Raw genomic sequence first — 27,368 nt, 5'->3', positions numbered from 1 at the left:
CGTAGTTTATGGGCGGATATAAAATTTTAATTTGAAACAAAAGATACTTGTTAAAATAAAAAATGTGACCACTTGTTCGCGGAAATAAATCGTCGCGGATTAGTTCTATAGTGGTCAGTCGCGAATAAAAAATGACGCGTATAATAATTGGTTTACAGTAGGAAAAAACATCATCAATGATACACTGTATTAGCCCGCCCCCACTTCATCCTCATCCAGTTAGTTGGGGCGGTGCAATGAACTGTGAACTCTCTGGAGTATGGCCCCTGGTTTCTTCCTCTACCCTAAAATGTGTAGAAATAAGAATAAGTATAGCTAAATTTATATCATTCATATTTGAGACTACAGAACTCTCTTTAAATGAACACTACTAAAGAATTCTTATTCCATGTTATTTCTATGCAATGGGAGTGATCTGCCCTTAGATCTATAATGAAACCATATAAGATATTAATTGTATTTTAAAAGTTGTAAGTCAATTCAAGCACTTGTAACATTAAATTTTGACCAGATAGATGACAGTGATTTTTGTTAACAATATTTCACCTTTGAATTTTTTTCCCAGGTACGTGCCATATGCAATGTTGACAATGAAACAGAAAACTTAATTCTAAAAACCTTAATATGTCATAATTTCCTTAATGTTGAAAAAAATGTTTCTAATTATAAAGAGGTTGATTGAATTAGCTTGAAAAAACTGTTTAAATGATGACAATTTACCTTTACGTCAAATGTTGGGTGCTTGTTGCTTCCCAGCATCCAGTGTATACTTTTGACGGATTTAGCGGGGGAGTCGCAGCGGGAGATGGGGGATGGAGTTGGCTCGGGACGATTCGTCTCAATTTCTAAATGCTTGTTACGAACAGCAGAGATCATGCTGCAATAGAAAAGATAAAAACTTGGAAAGCATGAAAATTAATATTTCAACAAGTCATTACATTACACTTAATATATCTTGAAATTGAACATATCCTTTAGCTTAATACTTTGCAAAATGCATATTATACTTGATGTCTAAATATGTGTGGTTTAATTCAATGAGATTTTCTTGATTAATTTAGATGTTATTATATCGTTTCTCAGCCAAGCAAGCTAGCACCCAGGTAGCCATTTGGCATTTGAGGCCTTTCACATGTCAAACCGTTTAAGGAAGGAAAACTTCAATAAAATAGAGTCCATTTAAGGTAATTAGGTGCCAAATTTCCTGATTTGGCATGAAAGTTTATCTAGTGGATAGTTTGAAAATATGAACAGCCTAGGGTCAAAGGAATTAAGGTACACCTCAAACTGATAAGCTCACAATAATGATTTCTTTTGGGGAAAAATTAGCTATTTGGTCAAGAGAAAACTTGTTGTAAATGTCTGTGTCCATTTTTTGAAGGTTTATTTTCATAGAAATGTCTTCTTAATATTGCAGGACACCAGTTTTTGTTCAATTAGAACACATTTTTAGTGATAATTTGGTCAAGATATCTTTTCATTAGGGCAGAACTACCCTACAAAAAGATCGGTAATTTTACGTTTGAAAACATTTTTAAACAAACTTGAGATTATTTTTAGCAAAGTTTGGGCTTAGAGCAGGCCTGCCCTCGGGTTAAAATGACAAAGAATCCAAGCCAAATACATGTAATGAGCAACTGTTGCATCATATTAGTTTTTCTGCTCAGCTAGTTCAAAAATTACCAGTAATTCCAGTGCTGCAAGCACCACTTACTGCTTACAAACATGTACTTGATATTTGTAAATGTCTAGTCTAAAATTACAACAAAATTGATGAAAAATTTTCATATACTACAAACAGTCACACTTTTTTGTAATTGGATTATAACCACTTTGTCATACTTTGGTCCAACTAGGAAAGGGGAAGGGGGCATAATTATCTTTCTTTCCCCTCAAAAGTACAAAATAAACAGGAAATACATTTTACTGCTACAAAGGTATCTGGAAAATCAGATACAATAGTGCTTGAATACATAATCAATTTGTATGAATATATATAATATGGTGAGATAGATAGAAAATGGATATTATAACAGCTTTATAGATGTTACAAAATGATTTACAATAGTATGGTTTCTACCTAGATTAATTTGCAGAATATTTTGAATAATTATTAATATAGAGACACAATTTTTTATACTAAAAGAATTTTTGTGAATAAATAAATAGATAAGGGAAAATCTGGAAAAAGAGACAGAATCTCCTGATACTTGTACCTCAGCAATTTTCTGTAAAAGAGTCAAACTAATGATCAGTCATTTTTTGAGTAGTTGAATGTATTTCAAGAGGGACAACTCTGAGTTCCTTCACAGACTTGGAACATTTCGAAATTTAAACAAAGTTTAATACATGAAAAAAAGACTGGTGCTAGTTTTACAAGAGGCCCAGGGGCTACAACGCTCACCTGAGCACATTGGCTAGGAAAAAGCACATATCAGATCAGAACTGAAAGTTTACGGGGGGGGGGGCTGAATTTTAACCCCCCAGGGGTTCATGATTTGAACAAACTAGAATCTACACTACCTGAAGATGATTCCATATTAATATTTTATGACACTAATCATAGCTTTGAAGTACTTGAAAAGATGATTTTAAAAGGTTTCCCTGTAAATCCCTATGTAAAACTTGGGTCAGCCATTTTGGCCCCACCCTAGCCCCAGGGGTCATGATTTGAACTAACTTGAATCTACACTACCTGAGGATGCTTCCACATGAGTTTCATCTTTCCTGGCCCAGTGGTTCTTGAGAAGAAGATTTTTAAAGATTTTTCCTATATATTCCTATGTAAAACTTGGGTCGGCCATTTTGGCCCCACCCTAGCCCCGGGGGTCATGATTTGAACAAACTTGAATTTACACTACCTGAGGATGATTCCACATGAGTTTCATCTTTCCTGGCCCAGTGGTTCTTGAGAAGAAGATTTTTAAAGATTTTTCCTATATTTCTATGTAAAACTTTGGTCGGCCATTTTGGCCCCACCCTAGCCCAGGGGGTCATGATTTGAACAAACTTGAATCTACACTACCTGAGGATGATTCCACATGAGTTTCATCTTTCCTGGCCCAGTGGTTCTTGAGAAGAAGATTTTTAAAGATTTTTCCTATATATTCCTATGTAAAACTTGGGTCGGCCATTTTGGCCCCACCCTAGCCCCGGGGGTCATGATTTGAACAAATTTGAATCTACACTACCAGAGGATCATTCCACGTGAGTTTCATCTTTCCTGGCCCAGTGGTTCTTGAGAAGAAGATTTTTAAAGATTTTTCCTATATATTCCTATGTAAAAACTTTGGTCGGCCATTTTGGCCCCACCCTAGCCCCGGGGGTCATGATTTGAACAAACTTGAATTTACACCATCTGAGGATGATTCCACATGAGTTTCATCTTTCCTGGCCCAGTGGTTCTTGAGAAGAAGATTTTTAAAGATTTTTCCTATATATTCCTATGTAAAACTTGGGTCGGCCATTTTGGCCCCACCCTAGCCCCGGGGGTCATGATTTGAACAAATTTGAATCTACACTACCTGAGGATGATTCCACGTGAGTTTCATCTTTCCTGGCCCAGTGGTTCTTGAGAAGAAGATTTTTAAAGATTTTTCCTATATATTCCTATGTAAAAACTTTGGTCGGCCATTTTGGCCCCACCCTAGCCCCGGGGGTCATGATTTGAACAAATTTGAATCTACACTATCTGAGGATGATTCCACATGAGTTTCATCTTTCCTGGCCCAGTGGTTCTTGAGAAGAAGATTTTTAAAGATTTTTCCTAACTATTTCTATGTAAAACTTTGGTCGGCCATTTTGGCCCCACCCTAGCCCCGGGGGATTTGAACAAATTTGAATCTACACTACCTGAGGATGATTCCACATGAGTTTCATCTTTCCTGGCCCAGTGGTTCTTGAGAAGAAGATTTTAATAGATTTTTCCTATATATTCCTATGTAAAACTTGGGTCGGCCATTTTGGCCCCACCCTAGCCCCAGGGGTCATGATTTGAACTAACTTGAATCTACACTACCTGAGGATGATTCCACGTGAGTTTCATCTTTCCTGGCCCAGTGGTTCTTGAGAAGAAGATTTTTAAAGATTTTTCCTATATATTCCTATGTAAAACTTGGGTCGGCCATTTTGGCCCCACCCTAGCCCTGGGGGTCATGATTTGAACAAACTTGAATCTACACTACCTGAGGATGATTCCACGTGAGTTTCATCTTCCCTGGCCCAGTGGTTCTTGAGAAGAAGATTTTTAAAGATTTTTTCTTTATATTCCTATGTAAAACTTGGGTCGGCCATTTTGGCCCCACCCTAGCCCCAGGGGGTCATGATTTGAACAAACTTGAATCTACACTACCTGAGGATGATTCCACATGAGTTTCATCTTTCCTGGCCCAGTGGTTCTTGAGAAGAAGATTTTTAAAGATTTTTCCTATATATTCCTATGTAAAACTTGGGTCGGCCATTTTGGCCCCACCCTAGCCCTGGGGGTCATGATTTGAACAAACTTGAATCTACACTACCTGAGGATGATTCCACATGAGTTTCATCTTCCCTGGCTCAGTGGTTCTTGAGAAGAAGATTTTTAAAGATTTTTCCTTTATATTCATATGTAAAACTTGGGTCGGCCATTTTGGCCCCACCCTAGCCCCGGGGGTCATGATTTGAACAAACTTGAATCTACACTACCTGAGGATGATTCCACATGAGTTTCATCTTTCCTGGCCCAGTGGTTCTTGAGAAGAAGATTTTTTAAAAATGCCATTAATTTTTCTCTAATTCGTAATTATCTCCCCTTGGAAAAGGGCGTGGCCCTTCATTTGAACAAATTTGAATCCCCTTTACCCAAGGATGCTTTGTGGCAAGTTTGGTTGAAAATGGCCCAGCGGTTCTTGAGAAGAAGTCGAAAATGTGAAAAGTTTACGGACAGACAGACAGACGGACAGACAGACGGACAGACGGACGCCGGACAAAATGTGATCAGAAAAGCTCACTTGAGCCTTCGGCTCAGGTGAGCTAAAAATTTAGTATTCTCTTAATCTTTCATTCAGCTTCACTTAATTATCTGATTGATTTACTTCAAATAAAAAATCCCATTAAATTATCTGTTTCTACCAGATATACGTGCATTACATGGAAACAAACCTGCCTAAATTTTCATAAGTTTTCTAAAATAGGGGAAAGGAGGGAGAGGGAGAGAAAATGAATGCTAAGTGTACAATGTGTTTAACACAGACTTCAAGAACAACTTACATTGCTCAGTACTGAGATGAAACTTACAAAGTGTACTAAAATTACTGAAAATGTCTAATCAGAACTATACAACAAATTCTAAACTGGGAGCCAGCTGATTCCATATGAAAATAAAAGTGAACAATATTCCTGTCCACCCACCTCTTGTACACCTGTACGTCATCAATATCTTTCTGTGGAGGGGTCCAATGAATGGGGCGCATGGTGGGGGTGATAGCGGCATTCTTGAATTTGGGCACGACCAGGTTCATCTGCCTCTCGGCTTGGGCGTATGTCTGGGGAGGATTCAGCATCCGCACCACTGGACCCAGCTCCCCAGGGATTCTACAAAACACAAGTTTACATTATTGTCAGGTCATTGTAACCTGTATAAAGTGATGAAAAAATATTTATGTTACCATCTGTTTCCTAGCTCTTTAATATTTCTTTGACATTTGAGTGTGTTGATTTAAAAATAAAATAAGAATTGAATATAAATTTTGCACACAGGCACTTTCGGGGATACCCCCCCCTTTTTTTCCTCTTTTAAATCTAAGATCAACACATCCCTAAAATATAAAGGAATCGCAAGTTTTCTCTGTTGCTTAGATTAGTTAGACATGAGATTTTGTGTCACTTTCTATATAATTGTGTTGCTTTCTATACTAGCTTTTAACCTCTTACGTCAATTGAATTTTTAAAAAAATTCTCCCACTATACAGTCAAACCTCGTTAACTTGACCTTGATTGGACCAAGAAAAAACTTCAAGATATTCAATGATTCAAGATATCCAGGGTAAAATACTTAAAGAAAATGGGTTTGGGACTTTCTTACCAATTAATTCAATTTAACATATTCACTGTATTTGTCAGAGATATCGAAGTTCAACTGTACTTGGTAAACATTATTCAGGTTACCAATTTAAATATAAATCTATAAGAAATATTGCCGATTCCAAAAAAAAGTGTGTGTTATTTATGCTTAGCATGGAATGCCTCCTTTCATATTAATTTTCTTTCACACAAAAATGTTCCTTATAAGGAATCAATGCCTAGTTTGTTGTGTAAGCCAGGGACATGAACGAATGCTGGATACATAAAATACATTGTGCATTACAGGTTTTGCCTATTATGCAAATTATCTTATGTTTCCAACAATCATTAATGCTTTGGCATAACCAACAACCTAAACATAGATTCCTTGTTGAATAACAACAAAGAAATATGCCTTGATTTTCCTTTGTGTTTTGCACTTTCTTTGCAGGAGATAAAGACCTTTTTATACATTTTCCCCTCTTAAAATAGTAGACCATAGACCTTGAACTTATTAGTGGTGATCTTATTTCACAAAGTACTCATATTTTACCACTGAATGAAAAATATTTATGAGTGATACATGATTTGTTACTATCAGCTTATATTAAGATTACAGCACATTCCATGAGCATGCAAGTGCATGGTGGCGTCTCCATACGAGTCAAAAATTGTGGAGAGGGACGTTAAACAACATACAATCAATGAGCATGCATGTCTCTGTGATCTAGAGGAAAACCAATCAAAGGGTCAAAGACGAGAATTAATAATAGTCCCATGGGCCACATCGCTCACCTGAGAAGCTTTGACCATGCTGTTATTTACAAGATTCCCCCCTTGTAATACCTACTGCGACCCACGGGTCATAATTTGGACAATTTAAAATCTACACTATCCCTGGATGCTTCCACATAAGTTTCAGCTTTTCTGGCCCAGTGGTTCTTCAGAAGAAGATTTTTAAAGATTTTTCCTATATATTTCTATGTAAAACTTCGATTCTCTATTGTTGCCCCGCCCTACCCCCGAGGGTCATGATTTGAACAATTTAGAATCTGCACTGTCCCTGGATGCTTCCACATAAGTTTCAGCTTTTCTGGCCCAGTGGTTCTTCAGAAAAAGATTTTTAAAGATCTTTCCTATATGTTTCTATCTTAAACTTTGAATTCCTATCGTAGCCCCGCCCTACCCCCGGGGGTCATCATTTTAACAATTTAAAATCTACACTACATCAGGATGCTTCCACATAAGTTTCAGCTTTCCTGGCCCAGTGGTTCTTCTGAAGAAAATTTTCAAAGATTTTTCCTAAATATTTCTATGTAAAACTTGGATTCCCTATTGTTGCCCCGCCTACATGTACTCCCGGGGGGTCATGATTTGAACAATTTAGAATCTACACTATCCCTGGATGCTTCGACATAAGTTTCAACTTTTCTGGCCTGGTGGTTCTTGAGTAGAAGATTTTTTAATGACCCCACCCTATTTTTGTCTTTTCTTGATTATCTCCCCTTGTGAGGGGACTTGGCCCTTCATCTTAACAATTTAAATTCTCTTCAACCAAGGATGTTTTGTACCAAGTTTGGTTAAAATTGGCCCAGTGGTTCTTGAGGAGTAGTCGAAAATGTGAAAAGTTTACAGACAGACACACGGACGACGGAAAAAATGTGATCAGATAAGCTCACTTGAGCCTTTGGCTCAGGTGAGCTAAAAATGACATATTTAAGGTCTGCATATGACAAAATGAGTCAGTAACTCACACTAAATATTATGCAGAAGTGACCTGAGTACTTACCCAAAAGTTCAAACTTAAAAATTTCTATGCTTTTAATGTTTTATTTCAAGTTCACAAATAAAATGCCTTGTGCCTTACATTCTTTTTTATACATTACATGCAGTTTAACTTCAGTATCTTGAACACTGATATTTTGAATATCATGGATATGTGATTCAGAAGTCCCATGCACTAAAATTTCTCATACCTTATTTGATTTTGGTAACCATAGCGACTCCAAACATCATCTGGATCCCCGTTGAACCTGGCGAAGGCCTCTCTGGGTGTGTCGATTCGGGGGAGTCTGTAAGGCACCACATTGTTGGTAAAATCCTCGGCTTCCACGGAATGGAAGGTCCACTCCCGAGCTAATTGTGGACGCCGGGTACTCTCTGGGAGGCTGCGAGCTGTCTTAGACCATCTGTAACACAAAAATAATATATACAGTTAAGCTTTTGTATCCAGAACAGTGGAACACTGATATCTTGAATACCATGGCTATGTAGTAAATGAATTGACAGTCATTACGACTAATTCTTTCAGCATTTACCCTTTCATATCTCAAATACTGGGACATCTTGAATTTTTTCTCAGAAGTGTAGACTTTGGTTCGGAAACCCTTGGCTAACAAAGCCAAAGAAGCATCTAGTAAGTTTGAAATATTTAGGCTTCATTGTATAGATAGGTACATCAACCTTTATACCCGTTTACCTTGCATATACATAATAGCAATTTATCACTTTATATACTTGAAATATATTAAATACTCTTTTTATGACAATGTTGAAAAGTACATGTAACACACCCCGTAATTCTTCATGACAAGGGTTTGTTTACAAGAGATAATCACAGCTTATACATTGAAAGATGCTAAATTGTATGAAGGTCATAACTTCTACTCATAAAGTGGTACCATAAAAAATGCATAAAAATTACTTTTATTTGCAGAAGACATTTTAAAAGTACACATACAACATAGAGATAAAAAAAAAAGACTTTAAAATAATATCTTTAGTATATGATCAAATGATTAGCCATTTTATGATTGAAGCACTTTTAAATCTTTAGATTTTAATCCCTTTTCTAATGTAGAACTGAAACCTCTGTCTCTTAAGGGCTAATATGTCGCAATGTTGATATTTAACCTACACTTTTACTTTGTCACTGTTAAGTGGTTTATAAAGCAAAATCAACTTAACGTTACGACCTTGTTCAAACCAGGTGAATATACTTCAACAGATATATCAAATGAGTAAATCAACGGACATGCATTCAGGGAGTGCACATTTTCAAAAACTTAACTTTTTTGAGTAAAAAATTATCTATTCCACATCTTTCACCAAAAATTGTGCTAAAAATTAATCAGTAATGCAGATACTGAAGGCAAACTTTTGCCTTATATGTCACTGAAAATTATTTAACATAGAGTAACTGAGTTACAAATACAACCCAGCGTACCAAAAAATATACAAAAAAATAATCTCTCAATCCTAATGTTCTTGGCAAAGGTCTGTGGTTGTACCTGTTTAACATTATACCTTACCAGTATATTAAGTAAGTTCATGCCAGTCATAAATGTAGATACAATTTTATTTTTAAATCACTGAAGCAAGAAAATTAATCTAGCATGGAAAATGAAATAAAAGTGATTATAGAGGTAACTTTACTGTCGATAAAAGTTCATTATCATATGTTAATTGAATCAATAAATTGGATTAAATCTTCGAGTGTTGTTGCCCCCAAAGATTTTTTCCATATATTACCAAATTTATAATCTGTATATCTATTATCTAAATATGGAGAGAATTTTTTTTTCTGTAGATAATTATACCTGAGTTTATGGTTACCACCATACGGATCTGCTTCAACAGTCGGGGCCGCTGCCACTAACATGTTTCACATAAATCCTCTAATAATAAACTCCGATTTCATAACACTTTATAAAATCCTTCTCATATTCACATTAAAAAATCCATAGAGACACTATTACAAATTCGAACCAATCATGCCCAAAATTACGTGAAATAAAATATCTCTTCTCTTACAATTACTGCCTTGGTACCTGATGGTAAAAACAGGTTTTTAAATGAAGTTGAAAGGAAACAATTTCAATTTTCAAACAATGTCTTTGCCCAGGGAATCAGATTAAACCGCTGCCATGCGTGAGGCCAATAACCATTGTGCAGTACTTTACTTTTTAATAATCAGATATTAAAGGCCTGATTTGGAAGGTAATATTTAGTCAGCTTTGGTCTATATAGTCGGATCAAGTCAGGTATTTATATTATTCATTAATAAAAATGTTGGAGCCAGAACTAGACTTGGATTCCCATATTTCCCCAAGCAGCACTCGGGACATTTTTAAAAGCTGGAAAATTTAAATACAACATTTTGATTGTTTCGAAAGATAAGCAATGTCAATTTCTACAGGAATGTTGAGCTAAATGAAGTGCACTCTGCCAGTCATAAAACAGAGGAGCTTTTTTGACCCATATCTGTTATACATGAAAAGAACTACGACTTAAAATCTGCCATCTTAGATCATTATTGTCTTTGTGAATGTAGATTTAAATCCTACCATCTGAGAAAAGTAGGTAAACTTGTGTATTCATGGTGTCAGGAGGCATTATCTTAATCTTGTAAAGAGGAAAACTTTTAAAAAATATTACAGATAAATCAACTGGTTTATACCCACAGGCACTACAAGGGTTGAGTGTTTGTTCCCAAATGAAATTCACTTTTGAAAATTTTTGAAAGTAGTGTAAAATGCAGAGGTGTTCATATATAACATGACAAAAATCTCTAGATCTGAAGTTTCCCTGGCTTTTTTACAATTTTGCTAAATTGCTATTATACATGTATATAACAGGTCCAGTCCAAAGACTATTTCTACCTACATAGCTATTAATAGCTACGTAGGTATTTAAACCTACCCAAAGTAGCTATTTTTACCTACTTTCTGCTTTACTTGCATTTTGTGGCCAAACACAGGAATGGTGAGCACTGAATTTCTTGATACAGTCACACTGATGATGGATATGACAAAAATTTAGCCAAAAAATGATTACTTCGTATATTATCAATTTTGCATAGAAACTAATGTAAAATTTCCGATTCAGGAAGTAATAATTTTTTGGTCAAAATTTTGTCTTATTCATCATTAGTGTGACTGTATCAAAAATTATGGTATTCACCATGTTGCGCCCGTTCAGTCATTTGGCCACAAAATGTAGATAATACAAAACGTAGGTAAAAATAGCTACTTTGGGTAGGTTTAAATACCTATGTAGCTATTAATAGCTACATATATGGCACGCCAAATTCACAATTTAAAAATGAGATAATCATAGTTTCACAATCGATAAACTAGGTTTTTCAGTTGTAAACTATAGTTTACAAACCGTAAAGTATAGTTAACAACGTTAATCTATATTTCACATCTGTAAACCATAGTTAACGCGATAATCTATGTTTCACAACCGTAAAGTATACTTAAAATCGAAAACAATCATTTGCGATTGCAAAACATAGATTATCTGATGAATACAGTTTCACGATTTGTAAACTATAGTTTACAAACCGTTAACTATAGTTAACGATCTGATAAATATAGTTTCACAATTTGTATTAAGTATAGTTTACAAACGTGAATCTATGTTTATCAACAAAATCTATTGTTAACGCTTTATTACAGACAGATAAACTTAAATTAACATTCGTAATCTATAGTTAACAACCGTTAAATATAGTTTTACACATGAAAACTATACTTAACTAGAACTGTCCAAATGGGACAAAATACCCCCCGCTGGGTTTTTCAGTAGTAAGTTTTTCCATAATAAATGAGAACCTACCAAGTTTATCCATAAGAAAGATATGGACCGGACTTGAATTATGAAATTTTTATTACAGTGACCTTGAACTTCCCCAAATAACCTTGGGTTAAGGTCATGACAAACCATTGGGACATGGGCAATCTTTCAGTGAAATGAGAACCTACCAAGTTTATCCATAAGAAAGATATGGACCGGACTTGAATTATGAAATTTTTCTTCCAGTGACCTTGAACTTCCCCAGATGACCTTGGGTCAAGGTCATGACACACCCTTAGGTCATGGGCAATCTTTGTGTGAAATGAGAACCTACCAAGTTTATCCATAAGAAAGATATGGACCGGACACGAATTATGAAATTTTTCTACCAGTGACCTTGAACTTCTCCAAATGACATTGGGTCAAGGCCATGACCCTTGGGTCATGGGCAATCTTTGTGTGAAATGAGAACCTACCAAGTATATCCCTAAAAAAGATATGGACCGGACACGAATTATGATATTTTTCTTCCAGTGACCTTGAACTTCCCCAAATGACCTTGGGTCAAGGTCATGACACATCCTTGGGTCATGGGCAATCTTTGTGTGAAATGAGAACCTACCAAGTTTATCCATAAGAAAGATATGGACCGGACATGAATTATGAAATTTTTCTTCCAGTGACCTTGAACTTCCCCAAATGACCTTGGGTCAAGGTCATGACACACCCTTAGGTCATGAGCAATCTTAGTGTGGAGTAGTAGATTCTAATGTCCCTCTGTAAGAAAGATATGGACCGGACACGATTGCACAGACAGACGGACGGACGGACAGACGGACAGCTAGACAGACGGACAAGGTGATTCCTATATACCCCCCCAAACTTCGTTTGCGGGGGGTATAATGAATCGTTCACTATAGTTTACGGTTTGTATGGTTAGTTTACAGTCGATAAACCTAGTTTATCAATTGTGAAACTATGATTATCTCATTTTTGTGAATTTGGCGTGCCATATACGTAGGTAGAAATAGTCTTTGGACTGGACCTGTATAAAGCCTGGAAAACATCATATATTTCAGTCTACTCTAGATGGTGCTAATTTTCAGCGAAATCTTAGTAACAATATACCCGAACTTTCCTTTAGAAGAAAGTGTGGGTTTAATCATAACATGTATGCTTTCAAATAACATATGAGATATGATATGATATACATGTATAACAAATAGCGATATGTTCATTTTCAAAACCATAACAATGAAAGATTTTCTCAAGTCTAGCTATTCTGACATTAGTTTTTCTTGAAAATGTAGTACTTTTAATTAGTACTACATTTATATGTAGTACATATTTTTTTTTGAAAATAAAAGTACTAGTAATCAATTTAAAGACATTACATTTGGTGAAGATGTAAAATTGGTTCCTGCTGTTTCTTTACACCTACCTATCTTGTATCATATAAAACTAATATTTGTTTAAGTGAAAATAAAGCATAGGATCATTTAAAAGGAAAGATTTGCTGACAGAATTCTTTATTCCGCTGATAAATCTGCCTGCATTGGTTTTTGAAAAGCTCCCTTAGGTATGTTGTCCTTAAATTTCACAAAATATATTTTACAGCTAAAATAAAAATTTTGAAACTCTCTGATTTCTTTACTTGATAAGATTTTTAATCACCTTGACCTTTGTAAAACATGTGTATGACCTTGTGACAAATTTTAATGATTTATGTCACTAGTAAATTGAAGTACCAAGCTTTACATGTATTCTTCTTAATGTGACATCAGAGATATGGATTATTCAAACCAATTTTAATGAACTTGACATGGAATATTCAATATCATTGTGATGTACTTGTGCAATCTAGAAGTAATTAAGGTATGACAATTTTTTGGCCTGGCAGAAATAATTTTTTTCCAATTTGAAATTCATTTACAAGTTTATTGTTGTGTCTGCAAAAACATTCTGCATCAATGCACAATTGATTTGATAGTTTGAAACATTAATATGCACAAGTAAAAGAAAATTGCAAAACTCCCCAACATTTCTTGCTTGAGAATAATAATTGACAGCAGGGACAGAAAAAAAGAGAATTTGATTAATACCCCCACTTAATTTTTATGCTGCTGTATGTATATGAATAGTTTTGTTGCAAAGCATAATGCATTTTAGCTGCAGAACTGTAGCGTTATGGTTTTATATATTTGTCTTTGACCATAACGCTACAGATCCCGTAATGCAAAAAACTTGCAATTTACGGCGCAATATTTTATGTGCACTTTTGGGGAGAATTTCTCCTTTTTCTAGCAATGGTCAATCAACTACCTTTCACTCCCTCATTTTACACATATTCTGTAGCCAATGTGTATATTTTATCCACCTCCCAACCATTTTTAGATGTCTCTACAGGCAATGAACTCGCCTGAAGTGAATTTTCAGCAATCTAACATATAATTTTAATCAAGTGAGTTTATCACTTGTAGAGACGACTATAAAGGGTTGGGAGATGGATAAAATATACAGATTAGTTAAATAATGTGCCTAGAATTAGGGAATGAAAAGTAGTTAATTGACCCATGCTGGAAAGTGGAGAAATTCTCCCCTAAAGCGCGCAAAAAATATTGCACCGTAAATTGCACATTTTTTGCATTACGGGATCTGTAGTGTTATGGTCAAAGACAAATATATAAAACCATAACGCTACAGATCTGCAGCTAAATGCATTTTAACTTATAGATTCAAGCAGGAATTGAACGTGACAAAAGACAAAATAACTTGCCATGCATGAATATTGATCCCATCTCAAAACTACATTCATTCAGACCTGCCTACACCTTTCATTGCAAAGGTGTAATTTCAGTACATTTTTGGTGGAATTTTAGAGGTAAAAGCGTAATCAATCTTGTTTTCCTATTTTGTTTTACTATAATACTTAATTTTCCTTCAAAACAACCGAAATTGTACATTACTAAACAAAGCTGGCATAAACTTTTCTTTTTTGAATCATCTATTAGCAAAAAAAAGGTGTTGTATAATACCAGTATCCTATATCAAACTCAATTCAACCGTACATCCTTAGTGATACATTTTGGTCAATTTATATCAAATCACTTAATTATAGGCTTGCGTTGTCGCGCTGCATGTTTAAACAAATTGTACATTTTAACATAGTTTTTTGTTTTTTTAACATAGCACTCACATTCATCTATATCTTGTTGTAAGCAATGTTAAAATAAACTAAAATGAGCATAGAAATAGCTGTACTTATTGCGATATCATTTAATAGTTAACGTAAGTAGTGCCTTCTAGTCTTCTTCCGAATCTTCGCCATACCAGTTTACATGTAACCACTGGGTATATTATGTACGTTATCGAATGGTCCTCTTTTATTTACTTTTATAAGAACTTCTCATTTAATTTCAGAAGGTCGTACTTTGACTTTAATTAAAACGTTCATAATTGAATTTTAACCAAAATATCAAAAGCGTAAAATTAATATGTGGCGTAATAGCGTAATTTTATGGTAAAAAGCGGAAGAATTTCGCCAAAAGCAAAAAGGTAGGCAGGTTTGTTCATTTCTTTTATCTCAAATGTTTTACTTCTGCATTTCTAATAATAAAAGTTTAATTCTTAAAAACTGGATACTTTTGGTCATTTTTCTGGAAGCTTCCATACAACTTTAAAAAAAATGGCAATAATTAACTCCGCAAACCATTAATCAATGAACTGGTAATTCATTACGCATAACTGAATGGCTAATGAAAACTGATCATTTACAAATAAGACGTACTACACGATTCTATACTTATATAATAATAACCTTCTAATTTTAATTTGTCATTCAAACTTACACCTTATTAATTATTCCTTCCAACATCATTGTAATTATTAACTAAATTGCATAAATTACCTGGCTTTTCTTGGCAACATTATTTACGTCCAATCCATTGTTTCCTAACACACTTCAAAATATTGGTCAGATATCTTTCATTTCATATGAATTCTTAAAAGATAACATCCCCTGCGTTTTGGATCAGTGATACTTTTTGTGTAAGCTTAATCCATATGTGTGTATCCAGTGTCACATAATAAGATGACCATAATCTTGAATTGCTAGCCGTTACTTCAAAACTATCAGACGAATTGTTTAAACAACAAGAACACGATCCGAGTCACAGACCACAAATTAGGAATCCCCATAGAAAACGATCATTTAACCATTGATCGACAATCGAAACAAACACAATCTTCGATACCCTTTTCAGTTTTTTTCCCTTTCAATACCCACATTGATCCGAAATGGCAATATTGATGTTTCCATTTTTTAACAATAACTGTTTATGCATGTTGGTGCAATATTAAGCCAATTGTTATGAACCAGCTATAGTCTGCCAGCTGGGATAGATGATTTTGAAGTTAAATGTCTTAAGGAGTATTCATATCAGAATGGAAGAGGATCTGGTTACGATAATTAAAAACGGTGAAGAACTTAATTTAAAATTCACGGTTTATACACAGCTGGTATTTTTGTAGTAACATTTGATTGTTGATTTAGTGATGGCAAAGTAAGAGAATTATCCCTTAAAATAAAATTAGCCCCCAGCAGAAAGTGGAAAGAATAATTAATACCTGGTATATCACAGAAAGTCTATACATATGAGAAAATGTATCTAACTTACTCATCTTAATTATGAACTGGGTCTAATTAATAATTAGATATTAAGAATCATTTTCTAATTGTTTTTTTTTTCTTATAGTTTCAAACATCTGCTATTGTAAATGCAAGTTAAGACATCATGTTCTAAGACTGTATTCAAAATAGCTAGCTCATAGTGCAATAATAAGCATTTAAATTGAAATCCAAAGTGCACAGACCTTTTATTTCAGAATGATGAATCCATAGGATTTTAAGCTCAATTTTCTAATGCCATGTCTGTGTTGATTTCTTTTTGATTGTATAGTCACTTTTAAATTTTCTGGTCAAATTGATACTTCTCAACTACCAACATCTCATTTATCAGAAGCTAATGATATATTTTGAGGGGAAAAAAAATGCAACATCAGTTGAGTCTAGGCCCAGAAATTAATAATATTATTATCCAAGGTTCTAGACTACAAAATGAGTACCTTGACCCCTTTTGATAAAAGCAGCTACAATTTAAAGAAATGAACTTCAATCATGCCATGGTCTGATACAATTACAGAGTATAAATTTGATATCAAGAGGAACAACTCCTACACATACAGTGTACCCTGCTATACTTCAACACCTGTATTGTAGCAGATACGTTTGAAGAAAAATGTGGCAGACTGGACCAAAATTCAAACCCAGACCCCCGGAATCTTTGGTCAGGTAATCTACCAATTCAGCAATCTGGCCACTGCTGATTGAACCCATGTGTCATCCATAAAAATTGATTCATGTATGACTACTAGCACTATTAATTAATACATGTACATGAAATTGTATGTGTGTCCCATTTTTTCTTAAACTTGTATTATATTTACAGTAAAAATTATGAAATAGTATAAGAGCAATTAGACTATTAAAATAATCTATTGACTTTACATATATACTTTAAATGTAATGCATAATGAAATTTGTGCCATTTTGAAAAGAATATGTAATTTAAAGATATCTTTACATGTATTAACAATTGCAACTGTTGATCAGGGTGCAACTATCATGATACATGTATAATACATGTACCGAACACTGGAAATAAAGTATTTGTAACTAGGCTAGATATACAGTACAGTCAACGCGGTTTATGCATTTACCGCGCACCCCCGCGGTGCGAATTTCATCGCGGTTAGTACAGGTGTCTCAGGTAAAAACCGCGTGCCCCCGCGGTTCAGTAATCCAGGTAGATCACACCGTCGCGGTGCATCTTACCGATTACAGGTGAAAAAACAGTCTTGATTTAAAACGCGAGTTACCTCCCTTTGAAAATATCAAGCAAAACAAAATAAAACGAAATTAATGATATTTTAAAATTCATAGTCGTTGAAATATTTGAAGTACAAAATGAAAATTAATTTTTCTAAAAAAAAATATACTCTCATGTATCTAAATAATTATAACAATCGTCAAAGCAATTTTCAAATAGCGTTTACTAATTCTTGAATTACATTTTTTAAATGCGTTCATTCTATTTAGATCCAGGACTTTCGATATAAATTACTGTATGTGATATATTTATACGACAATGCAAGATAAAACACCCAGTGTGCTATTCATGATATTCAATATTAATTAATATTTTCGTTGCGTGTGGTTTTTTTTTTATTTTAATAGTGGATTGATTAAAGAAACGATCTATCGCAGTGTCACTTTCAGTGGGACTATAAATGAAAGTATTTTAAAATTATTAATCTTCAAATATAGGATTATAATACGCAGAAGATTTTTATGTAATCAGCATTCTCCGAGTCGTCTGTAAAGTGTCATTCCTTTATTCTGGGGCATTGTTCTTGAAATCAGCAGGGTGTGTATGTGTGTGTGATTCGATGGCCTACCAATCCGTAGAAGATAAAATAAAATTACATAATGTCTAGAGCTAGACCTGGTACGCATACTTGGTCTTCACAGCTGTACACTGGACAAGGTGCGATCCCCTGCACCAGCCCTACCCCTGGTGTACACGTGCGTGCCCGAAAGCGGGTCAGTAAATTTCAACTGTCGTACATGTATAACATACTTCACAATGACATTTACATTGATCATATAATTTAATACAAAGTTGAATTAATTATTTAAATTTCCGATAGCAGATTACCATGATTACTTTCGTGTAAAAAGTCAATTTTGATGTAACATTCATCCCCCCTTCCCCCTTATTTACTTGAACTCTATTAATGTGTCTTACACAAAACTCAGCACAATCATAACTTTGGATGGGGTTTATTTTCCCAATATAAGTAGATAGAAGCTAAGTTGATTTAGATAAATTGTATTCATGTATGAAAATTTAAAGGCCGAGATTTTTAACCGTACGGTTTTCTCAGGTAAGGGGAGGGACTAAATTTTACACGCGTTGCACCCTGAGGCATTGACGGTCGTGCAAACCGTGGGAAGCGCTAATCCCTATACACAAACAGTATACACAGGAAGTCCATGGGTATTACCTGTACAGCTCGATGGCCTACTGTTCATCATAAAAATAGTAGAATTCGACATTGTAATTAAAAAAAATATATCGATATTAATTAAATAAATGATAATTGTAAAATTTCGTAATTTCAGACTCATATCTAATATCAAACAAGCAGAAATCTCGCAGACCGACTTTATAAAAAAAAAATCTACGGTTTGTTGTACGTCACATGAACAGCAGCAACGACTTGAGTTCGTAGTAAAAAAAAAATCATTATGAAATACAGGTATAATTTAAAAGTGAAATACTCATGCATCCTTGTCTGTCCCTTTCAAAATCTTAAAACTATTCATAATTATTGTATATAGTGGCAATTAGAGCTTCGATCACGGTCAAATAGTAACAGTTACTTAAAGCTGACATGAATTCTTTAAAACGCAACATTTTCATCTATGTACGACTTGTTTCATAACAACTATAGCCGTATTCCGCCATATTTCTTTCAGATACCTTGTCTCATTGTAACGGTATATACCCCAATGCGCTCGTTACACTTGAATGATTTTTTGGCTTGGGTATCGACTTGTGCACATCTCCGATGGTAAAGCATATGAGAACACATGAGGTGATGAAGACATTTCAAAACCACAATAAACAACATAATAATCATATTTTTGAATGATTATTGATTTGAATCAACAGTAAAAAAGAAAAAAATGCAAGTTTGGAAGAGAAATTTAGCTGAACGTGTACGTATTTTTACAGTGCGCCAATTTATGCAGAATAAACTTGAAATAAAAAGCCTTGAAATCCGCAAACACATTTTGAAATTTTGAAATTATTATCATTTGAATGGAACAAAACAACCACTGTCTTTGATTTGCAGGTCCTATGCAATTGATGCATATCGAGAAAACGCCTCGAACGCTGTAAACGTACCCATACCTGATAATAAGGTTACTGCATCGGTTCGAAGATGTGCACAAGTCAAGTAATATACACCCTGAATTCCATTTATTGAAATATGCATCACAAAAATGAAATAAACTCCATAAAAGCCCAATAGTAAACACACTGTCACTACTCCCTTCAGACTAGCACGTCGATACACTTAGTCCGTGCTGATCAGATTTTGGTCAGGGAAAATATCACAAGTGGAAAGAGAAGTTATTTGGTATTTGCGCGGTTGAAAGGGGGATAGGGTAAAGTATTATAACTGCTGTTCATAAGGTATAACTGTAAATTGTCTATCTACGTGTAGCTCTAATATACATGTACATTCTATACAAAGTCATGTATATAGTCTGCAGTTGGCTTGCGTCGCAAAATTCATTTCTCAATTATAACTGATTATTTTAGTACTAATCTCAAATCTAAACCAAGTAATTTGATATACAGTACTTATTTACTTCAAATCTTATAAGCAATTAATCAGAATACAAATTTTTATGTGTACATCTATACGTTCTTTAACACAAACGCGGAGAAAAGCCATCCCCATGTTCAGATTGACATTTAGGAATTTGAATTTTTGAGGGGGGGGGGGGCATGCAGAAATAATTGACATGACCGCTATTTAAATATTCTTGGAAGATAGACATTTCTGCAGAATTCAGTTTTGAGATTTTTTAAAACTGTGTCACTCCAACCACAAAGTATGTGCATTTTGAGGAACGTAACTGTTTTATAATTATGTTGTTACAGGAAGTATTTCGAGATTTCAGTATCCCTGCCTGACAGTCTAGCTATTTTTTTTTAATATGAATATTTCTTTGGGAGTATTTGCGAGATAATTTTAAAAGCTAGGGTAGGGATACTTGAAACCTGGTTGAATACGGATAATTTTTATTTACTCTTTTGTATATTGAACTCTCTCTCTCTCTCTCCCTCTCTCTGTAACCACCCGTTAGGGCAATAATAGGTATAAAATCCCACGCACTTTATGCTGTACCATTTGAGCCGTCCCATGCGAAAAGGGCCCTTAAGGTTAAAATTATCAAAATTGACTTTTCAATGGATTATGGTAGCACATAGTGTAAAATACCCAAATATCAAGTTTCATTCAAATATTCCAACTAATGACTGAGATACAGGCAATCAAAGTTTCAGAAAATATTGAAAAGACGCTAAAAATGATGTTAAAAAAGGGCCCTTTTCGCATGGGACGGCTCATTTATTAAGCCTTAGGACAGATCAAGGATTTTTTTCAGGCGGGATGTCGAAACTTCATAAATTGAATAATAATTTTACTTTGGACAAGAAATTGCCCTAAACGCCCAATATGAAAGAGAAACTAGAGATATTTTGAGCAATGAGCTCATTAAATGATCCCCCGCCTCCTATATGGTTATAATGACAAAGTACTTATTTTGCTGTTGTCGGTAAACCCAAAATATGTGTCGGATCAAAAAGTAAAATAGGAGGTACACAATGGTAATATGTAACAAACTTGAGATTCTGTGAAAGTTTCATTAAATTTCACTCAGTGGTATAAGAGGATTTGCGGATAAGAGATGGGTACCCTAAAGCGTAACAGACATCTACGGACGGACGGACGGACGTACGGACGTACAGACGGACGGACATAACGATTACTATATACCCTCGCGCTTTTCAAGCGGGGGGTATAATAAACGTGAAATATACATCACAGGGATGAGTACATTGGGAATTTTCTCAAATACCTTCTGAAACGTGTAGAACCTGGACCTGGACAACAGACAAGAGAATTTTTAAAAAGCTAATTTTAGGTAGAATGTGGAATTCTCACGGGGAGTTTGCTCTCTCTTCCTATATGATTTGGCTAATAATCATTAATTATTTATGTCAAGAAATTTAATTCACATTAAAGCAATATGAGCTGCATGTTTGATATCGGAAAAAATATTTCAAATTTGTTATTAACTATTTCAATGACAGGAAAATAGAACGTTTATGAACTTCTGTTGTTCATATTTGCGATGGAAGAACTTTTTATAAGCTTTGGTTGAAGCAAAATTGAATTACTGTCGTCCTGTACAATAATGTTTTCTTATATAATAGTGTATATTTGGTTGTACAGAAATATTTTTTCTGAAACATTTTAAAATTTTATTTTGGTCTATTTGATCGGGTTTAGAATACATACAGACTAATCATAAAAACACATTTTACCAGTAAAATGAAATTCTAAAAAATGCAGCTCATATTGCTTTAAATTCTATTTTCATTATCATTGTACCACAGAATCAAACTCGTTTATTATACCCCACGCAAGGTATAATGTTTTTGACCCGTCCGTCCGTCAGTCAGTCAGTCCTGTTTTTTTTTTTTGTTTTTTTGTCAGCGCAACTCCTCATAAACCAATGCATAGAATTTTGTTAAACTTTGCAGATATTTATAGGAGACAATGTGTAGATTTGCACATCACCCATCTGTACATCACCAGGAAATTCCGAATTCTTTAATTTTTTCGGGAATTTCCGCACTTTTACATTTAGATTTTGGCCATATCTTGAATATAGAGATGAGCAGTTTGTCAGCGCAACTCTTCATAAACAGCTGCACACAATTTCGTCAAACTTTGCAGATATTTAGGACACAATGTGTATAGATGTCCATATAACAAGGAAATTACGATTCCTTCATTTTTTCTGAATTTCAGCACTTCGACTTTTTGGGGAGCGTGGGGTATATGAACTTGCTCACTTTTTCTTTCATTGTGCATAAAATTATAAATAACTTTAAATCAAATTATATTAACATTAAATCAAATTATATTAGGTCTAATAAAGCCAATACACAGTATTCATTTGATAACATTTGATCATAAAGAAATCCGATCTGTTTCAGACGTTTTTCTTAAATTATTTTTATGAGAGTGTTATGCATGTTTCATTAACCCCCCCCCCTCCTATCACAGGAAAATATCTCCAAAAGGTGAATAATTCTTTATAATGCATGCTTTCATATAAATTTGAAGAAATTAAACCATGTTTCATAAATTTCATTCACAACATTTACAAACAAGAGTGATGTTTATTTTTGAAAAAAAATATTTGCATTTTTTTTTCAATCCACGGAGCTTTCAACCTTTGATATTTTCCCTGACCAAATTAAATGATCGGCATGGGCCACGTGTGTCCAAGCATCTTTTACTGTTGAGTTAGCAATGGATTACATGACTTCTGAGATGCATTTTTCAATAAAACTAAAATAGGATAATTCTTTCGACATGTGCACATCCCTGTAACGATAGCAGTATTCAGGTAAATGTTTTTATCACTGCGTTTGACGCGTTTTCTCGACCTGCATGGATTTTTGCTGTACATGAATGTATTCCGTGTTAGTGTATTTTCTATACTGCAGCAAATGCATTCAAAAGTAATTTAATTCTCGGTATAGTTCTAGTTTTTGTTGAATTTTTACTTTTCAAACATGTATTTGGTCAGTTTACGGACTTCTAAAAACTATGCTATCGGAGATGTGTACATGCCGACAGCCAGGCGAGAAAATCACTCAAGTGAAACGATTGTAGAAGACTTTATATAGCAGGTACAGGTGACCAAAAATTTTCAATTCAATATGGCGGAATCGATGAAATATGGCGGACAAAGGCGTGCAGGAATGTAGTCAGTCGTACAAAGATGTAAAATGATGCCTTTTTAAGAGTTCATGTCAGCTTTAATGCCGTTTGTATAAAAAGTCGCGTGGTCCTATTTTTAGCAAATGTACATTCTGTATCCTATTAAGTGAAAAATTCGCGATAACGATGGTTTTGTAAAGTTAAAACTACACACAAGTATATGTGTATGTTAAGTAAATTTATATTATAATATTACAACTTAAAACAAAATATTAAATTATTGCTAACATATGTATTTCTTTCAAAACTATTTTTAGCACCTGTGACCTTGAACGCAGGTAACAACCCACGAAGCAAGAAATGCTCGGTTATAAAAAGGAAAAGAAAAGAAAGAAACTCTTAATACTTTTATACTTGTCCAAGCGAAGTTGTGACTTATCAGATATTTTGTTTTCATCTTTAGTTATCCATTACATGCACAAAGTGTTACCAGCTTATTTTCTCCTTTAATTTTATCGTAATTTTTCGCCACGTCTCAAAACAAGAATCATTCTGAATTTTTACGAGTGAAAACAAGATTTCATTCTCTTACGCAATTTTCGTTAGTAAAATATACACAATCTTGATTTATTTTATTGAAATACACTGAGATAAAATTCATTTTATTATAACATGTTTGCAATACAGATAATTAATTAATTATAATCAAGCTCATCGAAATGGCTTCCTTATTGTGATGGTAATTTAGCGGTAAACATCAGAGGACCAAAAGTTAATTTGATGGTGGCCACACGTGTCAAACAAGGTGAAAGAGATATACACAGGGACTAGTAGCTAACTGTCAATCAATTTCAAGTACCCAATGGTGGACCTTAATTCATTTGATTGACAGGGGGATACAGACCAGGTAAATCTGAAGGCGGTGCTTATTATCTCGGGCTTTAACCAAAACAGTGAAAAAAGAAAAAAAAAAAAAGCTTATTACTGCAAAATTCTATTCGGAATATTTACAGCGCGTTAACAAAAATTACTGGAAAAGAAATTCATAAACACCACAAACAATATCGGAACAACATTTTATGTGCATTTTGCACTGGTAAGTAATTTTTTGTCCTTGTTAGATCTAGTACATGTATACACAGTGTACATGAAGCTGCACGGACTAATCGTAGTCTCCTTAGTAACTGGTGGATTCCTGTGTATTGTGCGCGTTCAAGCAGAGAGGGATTTCCTGTCTCACAGTGACACTGTACTGGGTATAATTTCACACCTTTGTGAAAGACAAAGGATTTGGATTTACGCAACATTTTGACAGTTTTAAAATATAAAATCATAAACCAGGTGGATTATAATTTTTGACCCCCCCCCCCCCCCCCCCCCCCCGCCCCAAAGATTCTCCTACTGCCGTCTGCATGAACTTCACTTTTTTTTTTAAACATAACGTTGTGTTTCAAAAACATTAATTTTACATTTAAATTCACAAAAAAAGACTGATCTTAATAAATTTAAATGACTTTCCCTGTATATGCATGGTCTTCTACAAATACAAAAAATTGGAATGTTCACACCGAGGGCTGTTCTATTTGTACTGTGTACATGTTACTACAAAATTACGACAAGCTAATATATTTCATTGCGTAGTTAATCCCATACGTTGACAGGGTAGGCTATAGAGGTGTACATGTAAATGATAGAAATAATATTAATTCTTTTACATATACATGTATAGCAAAAGGACGATATATCAATTTATTATGCAAGGCCGTATGCACAACAAAGCACCCCGTTTCATCTTTATACTATTAATATGCGGAAAGAAAATTTTAAATAAGCTTTCTCTTATTTTATTTGCACATTGAGAGTTAATTAATTAAGTAACACTCGAAACTGCATAAAATATTTCTACTACCCAGTGTTTTCAGTTAACCACGCTTTTCTCATGAACATTGTTCGTACTTACAAGAAATTACTTGTATGCTTTCAAGTCGAAATGCGTTGCCGTTTTTAAAATGAATTTTGCCGATTTAAAAAAAAAGCAAATAATAATACGAAAGAGAGAGAGAGAGAGAGAGAGAGAGAGATTTACTGCACACTGCCTATAAACATGTTTCAGAATATCTAGCTCTTCCATCCATCGAATATTTATCGAAACATGTATGCGTTTCATTGTAAAAGTGATACACGGTATATAGTCATTAACTGATTAATTAAGAGAAATAAAGTTTATGCTTATGCTGAAGATATTATTTATTTTTTAAAAACATGTTTTAAAAACTAACATTTATCAAACATCAGAATAACTTGAAAAAACAATCATACGCTATTTGTTTTTGTTTTTTTTTTTTTTTTTTTTTTTTTTTTGTTTTTTTTTTTTTGTTTGTTTTTTGTTTGTTTGTTTTTTTTTTTAATTCTTCGGGTAGTAGTTACATTGTATAATATTTCTAATAGCACCATTTTTTTAAACTCAAAACCTGCAATTTTACCGATCGACCGAACAATATTCAGTTATAGATATTATATATACGGTCGTACAGGTAAAATAAATCCGATAAGCCAGTCAACGGTAAGTCACACCGCCGCGGTCCATACCTGGCTACAGGTAGGACCGCGATGAAATAACCGCGGGGGTGTATCGCGGAAAGGATCAAAACACCGCGGGGGGAGCGCGGTTTAATACCTAATCCGCGTTGACCGTACTGTAATAAACCCTGTATATTATTAGTTACACAGTCAGTGAGGGACCTAATATGGAGTCATACAGGGTGTGAAATGGAAATCCATTTTGGGCTAAGCGAAGCCTTCTGAGTTCAATTTTTTTTTTGAAAATCTCATATGCATAGAAATGCCCATACAAAACCAACTGATTACTCACATGTGAATGTTTGTCTGACTGTCCCCCCTTCTTAAATGTCTTTGCCCCCAGAGATCGATAAACTCACACTCTTTTTGCCCTTTGCAGGACTTTCACCTGTAAGTCCAGGGATGCTCTGGTAAATGACACCAAATTATATAATAGGATAAATGTGATAGCCCATACCAAGATTTGAACCATGGCCCCTCAACACTAATTGGGTGTGAGGGATCCTGTCCCATACAAATTGTTTTGGGATAGTAAGATGGGTCGATCATTATTTTCTAGATGCCTCAATAGCTAGAGTACCTGACTGAAAATACAGGGGTCTCAGGTTCAAATCATGGTTTGGTCCATAACATGCTTGTCCTCTTCTGTTACATTTGGTGCTGTTTCATGCTCTGGAAAATGGAAATGACAGATGTACACCTGCCAGACAAAAGCCTGGGTTGATGTCTTCTGGGTTCTAGATCTTTCAGAATCTTTAAGATCTTTTAAGAAGGGAGAAGCATCTTTGGTCAGTTATCTTGGCCGGTAGTGCACCTGACTGGAGATTCAGAGGGCAGGGTTCGAATCATGGTCAGGTCTACAACACTTTTCTCCCTTTCTGTTACTGTTTGTTTTTATCATAATAATACTGTGCCTTTCAAAGCAATTTGGAGCTGGGTGTTGGATTAATAAATATATGAAAACGTAAGGTAGAATGTTATGAATTTTCTTTATAATACAACGCATCATACATCATTAAAAAAGGCACGTGTACCTGTGGCTGTGGTTTTAGAGATGTGATTTTAAACCTGTGGTAAAATACGGTATTTAACAGTTAAACCTCACAAAAACGATAGGTATTGGCTTCATTTAATAACACAGAGAAATACTTTTCCATGTTATTTAGAGTAAAGTTTTTCTATGTTTCATGTATTTGAAAACTTATCATTGATACATTACCTGTGGTTACGTCAACTTGTAAACTCTGCTGAGATAATTCGAACGAAGATTTTTCAGCCTTTATTATTCCGATGCGCTTCTCTTTTAACATTTTAAGACTTCTGCGTCAAAACATATAGATCATTATATTGTCCTTACCTTACTTGTTTTGCTGACATCGTATTCTAATCGATCTTTCATGTCTGAATGACAGACCTCCTCAGTCCTTTAATTTTCTTGGTTCTCTGCTGTTTTCTCGATGCAGCACCCCGATGAGTTCCGAAAATATGTTTACGCAGAACGGCCCAGTAAC

The 27,368-nt window shown here is 34.5% G+C and overlaps 1 protein-coding gene across 3 annotated transcripts; it reads right to left on the bottom strand.

Moving 5' to 3' along the window:
• Positions 1-159: 159 nt before the first annotated feature.
• LOC134256176 (uncharacterized) lies at positions 160-27,368 on the bottom strand. 3 transcript variants are annotated; one of them, XM_062738823.1, is made up of 5 exons: positions 27,215-27,368; positions 8,016-8,228; positions 5,389-5,571; positions 721-877; positions 160-284 (listed from the first exon to the last, which is right to left on the bottom strand). In XM_062738823.1, the coding sequence occupies exons 1-5, from the start codon at positions 27,232-27,234 to the stop codon at positions 174-176; spliced, it is 684 nt and encodes a 227-aa protein (XP_062594807.1). In that variant the 5' UTR covers positions 27,235-27,368; the 3' UTR covers positions 160-173. The 3 variants fall into 3 exon arrangements, with proteins under 3 accessions (XP_062594807.1, XP_062594808.1, XP_062594806.1); XM_062738824.1 differs by lacking the exon at positions 27,215-27,368 and adding an exon at positions 15,527-15,612; XM_062738822.1 differs by lacking the exon at positions 27,215-27,368 and adding an exon at positions 9,639-9,959.

This window comes from Saccostrea cucullata, unplaced genomic scaffold (genome assembly GCF_032062105.1).
Source record: "Saccostrea cucullata isolate Sc308-1 unplaced genomic scaffold, CSIRO_AGI_Scuc_v1 ctg204, whole genome shotgun sequence".
Lineage (NCBI taxonomy): Eukaryota > Metazoa > Mollusca > Bivalvia > Ostreida > Ostreidae > Saccostrea > Saccostrea cuccullata.
This window is presented reverse-complemented; position numbering and strand designations above follow the sequence as displayed.

What these genes read in the sequence shown, in the direction of transcription:
- LOC134256176 (XM_062738822.1), bottom strand. Translation starts at nt 9,700, where the DNA reads ATGTTAGTGGCAGCGGCCCCGACTGTTGAAGCAGATCCGTATGGTGGT. An exon ending in GGTGGTAACCATAAACTCAG is followed by an intron (nt 8,229 to 9,638) that starts GTATAATTATCT and finishes TTTGTGTTACAG; the next exon opens with ATGGTCTAAGACAGCTCGCA. An exon ending in ACCCAACATTTGACGTAAAG is followed by an intron (nt 285 to 720) that starts GTAAATTGTCAT and finishes TACACATTTTAG; the next exon opens with GGTAGAGGAAGAAACCAGGG.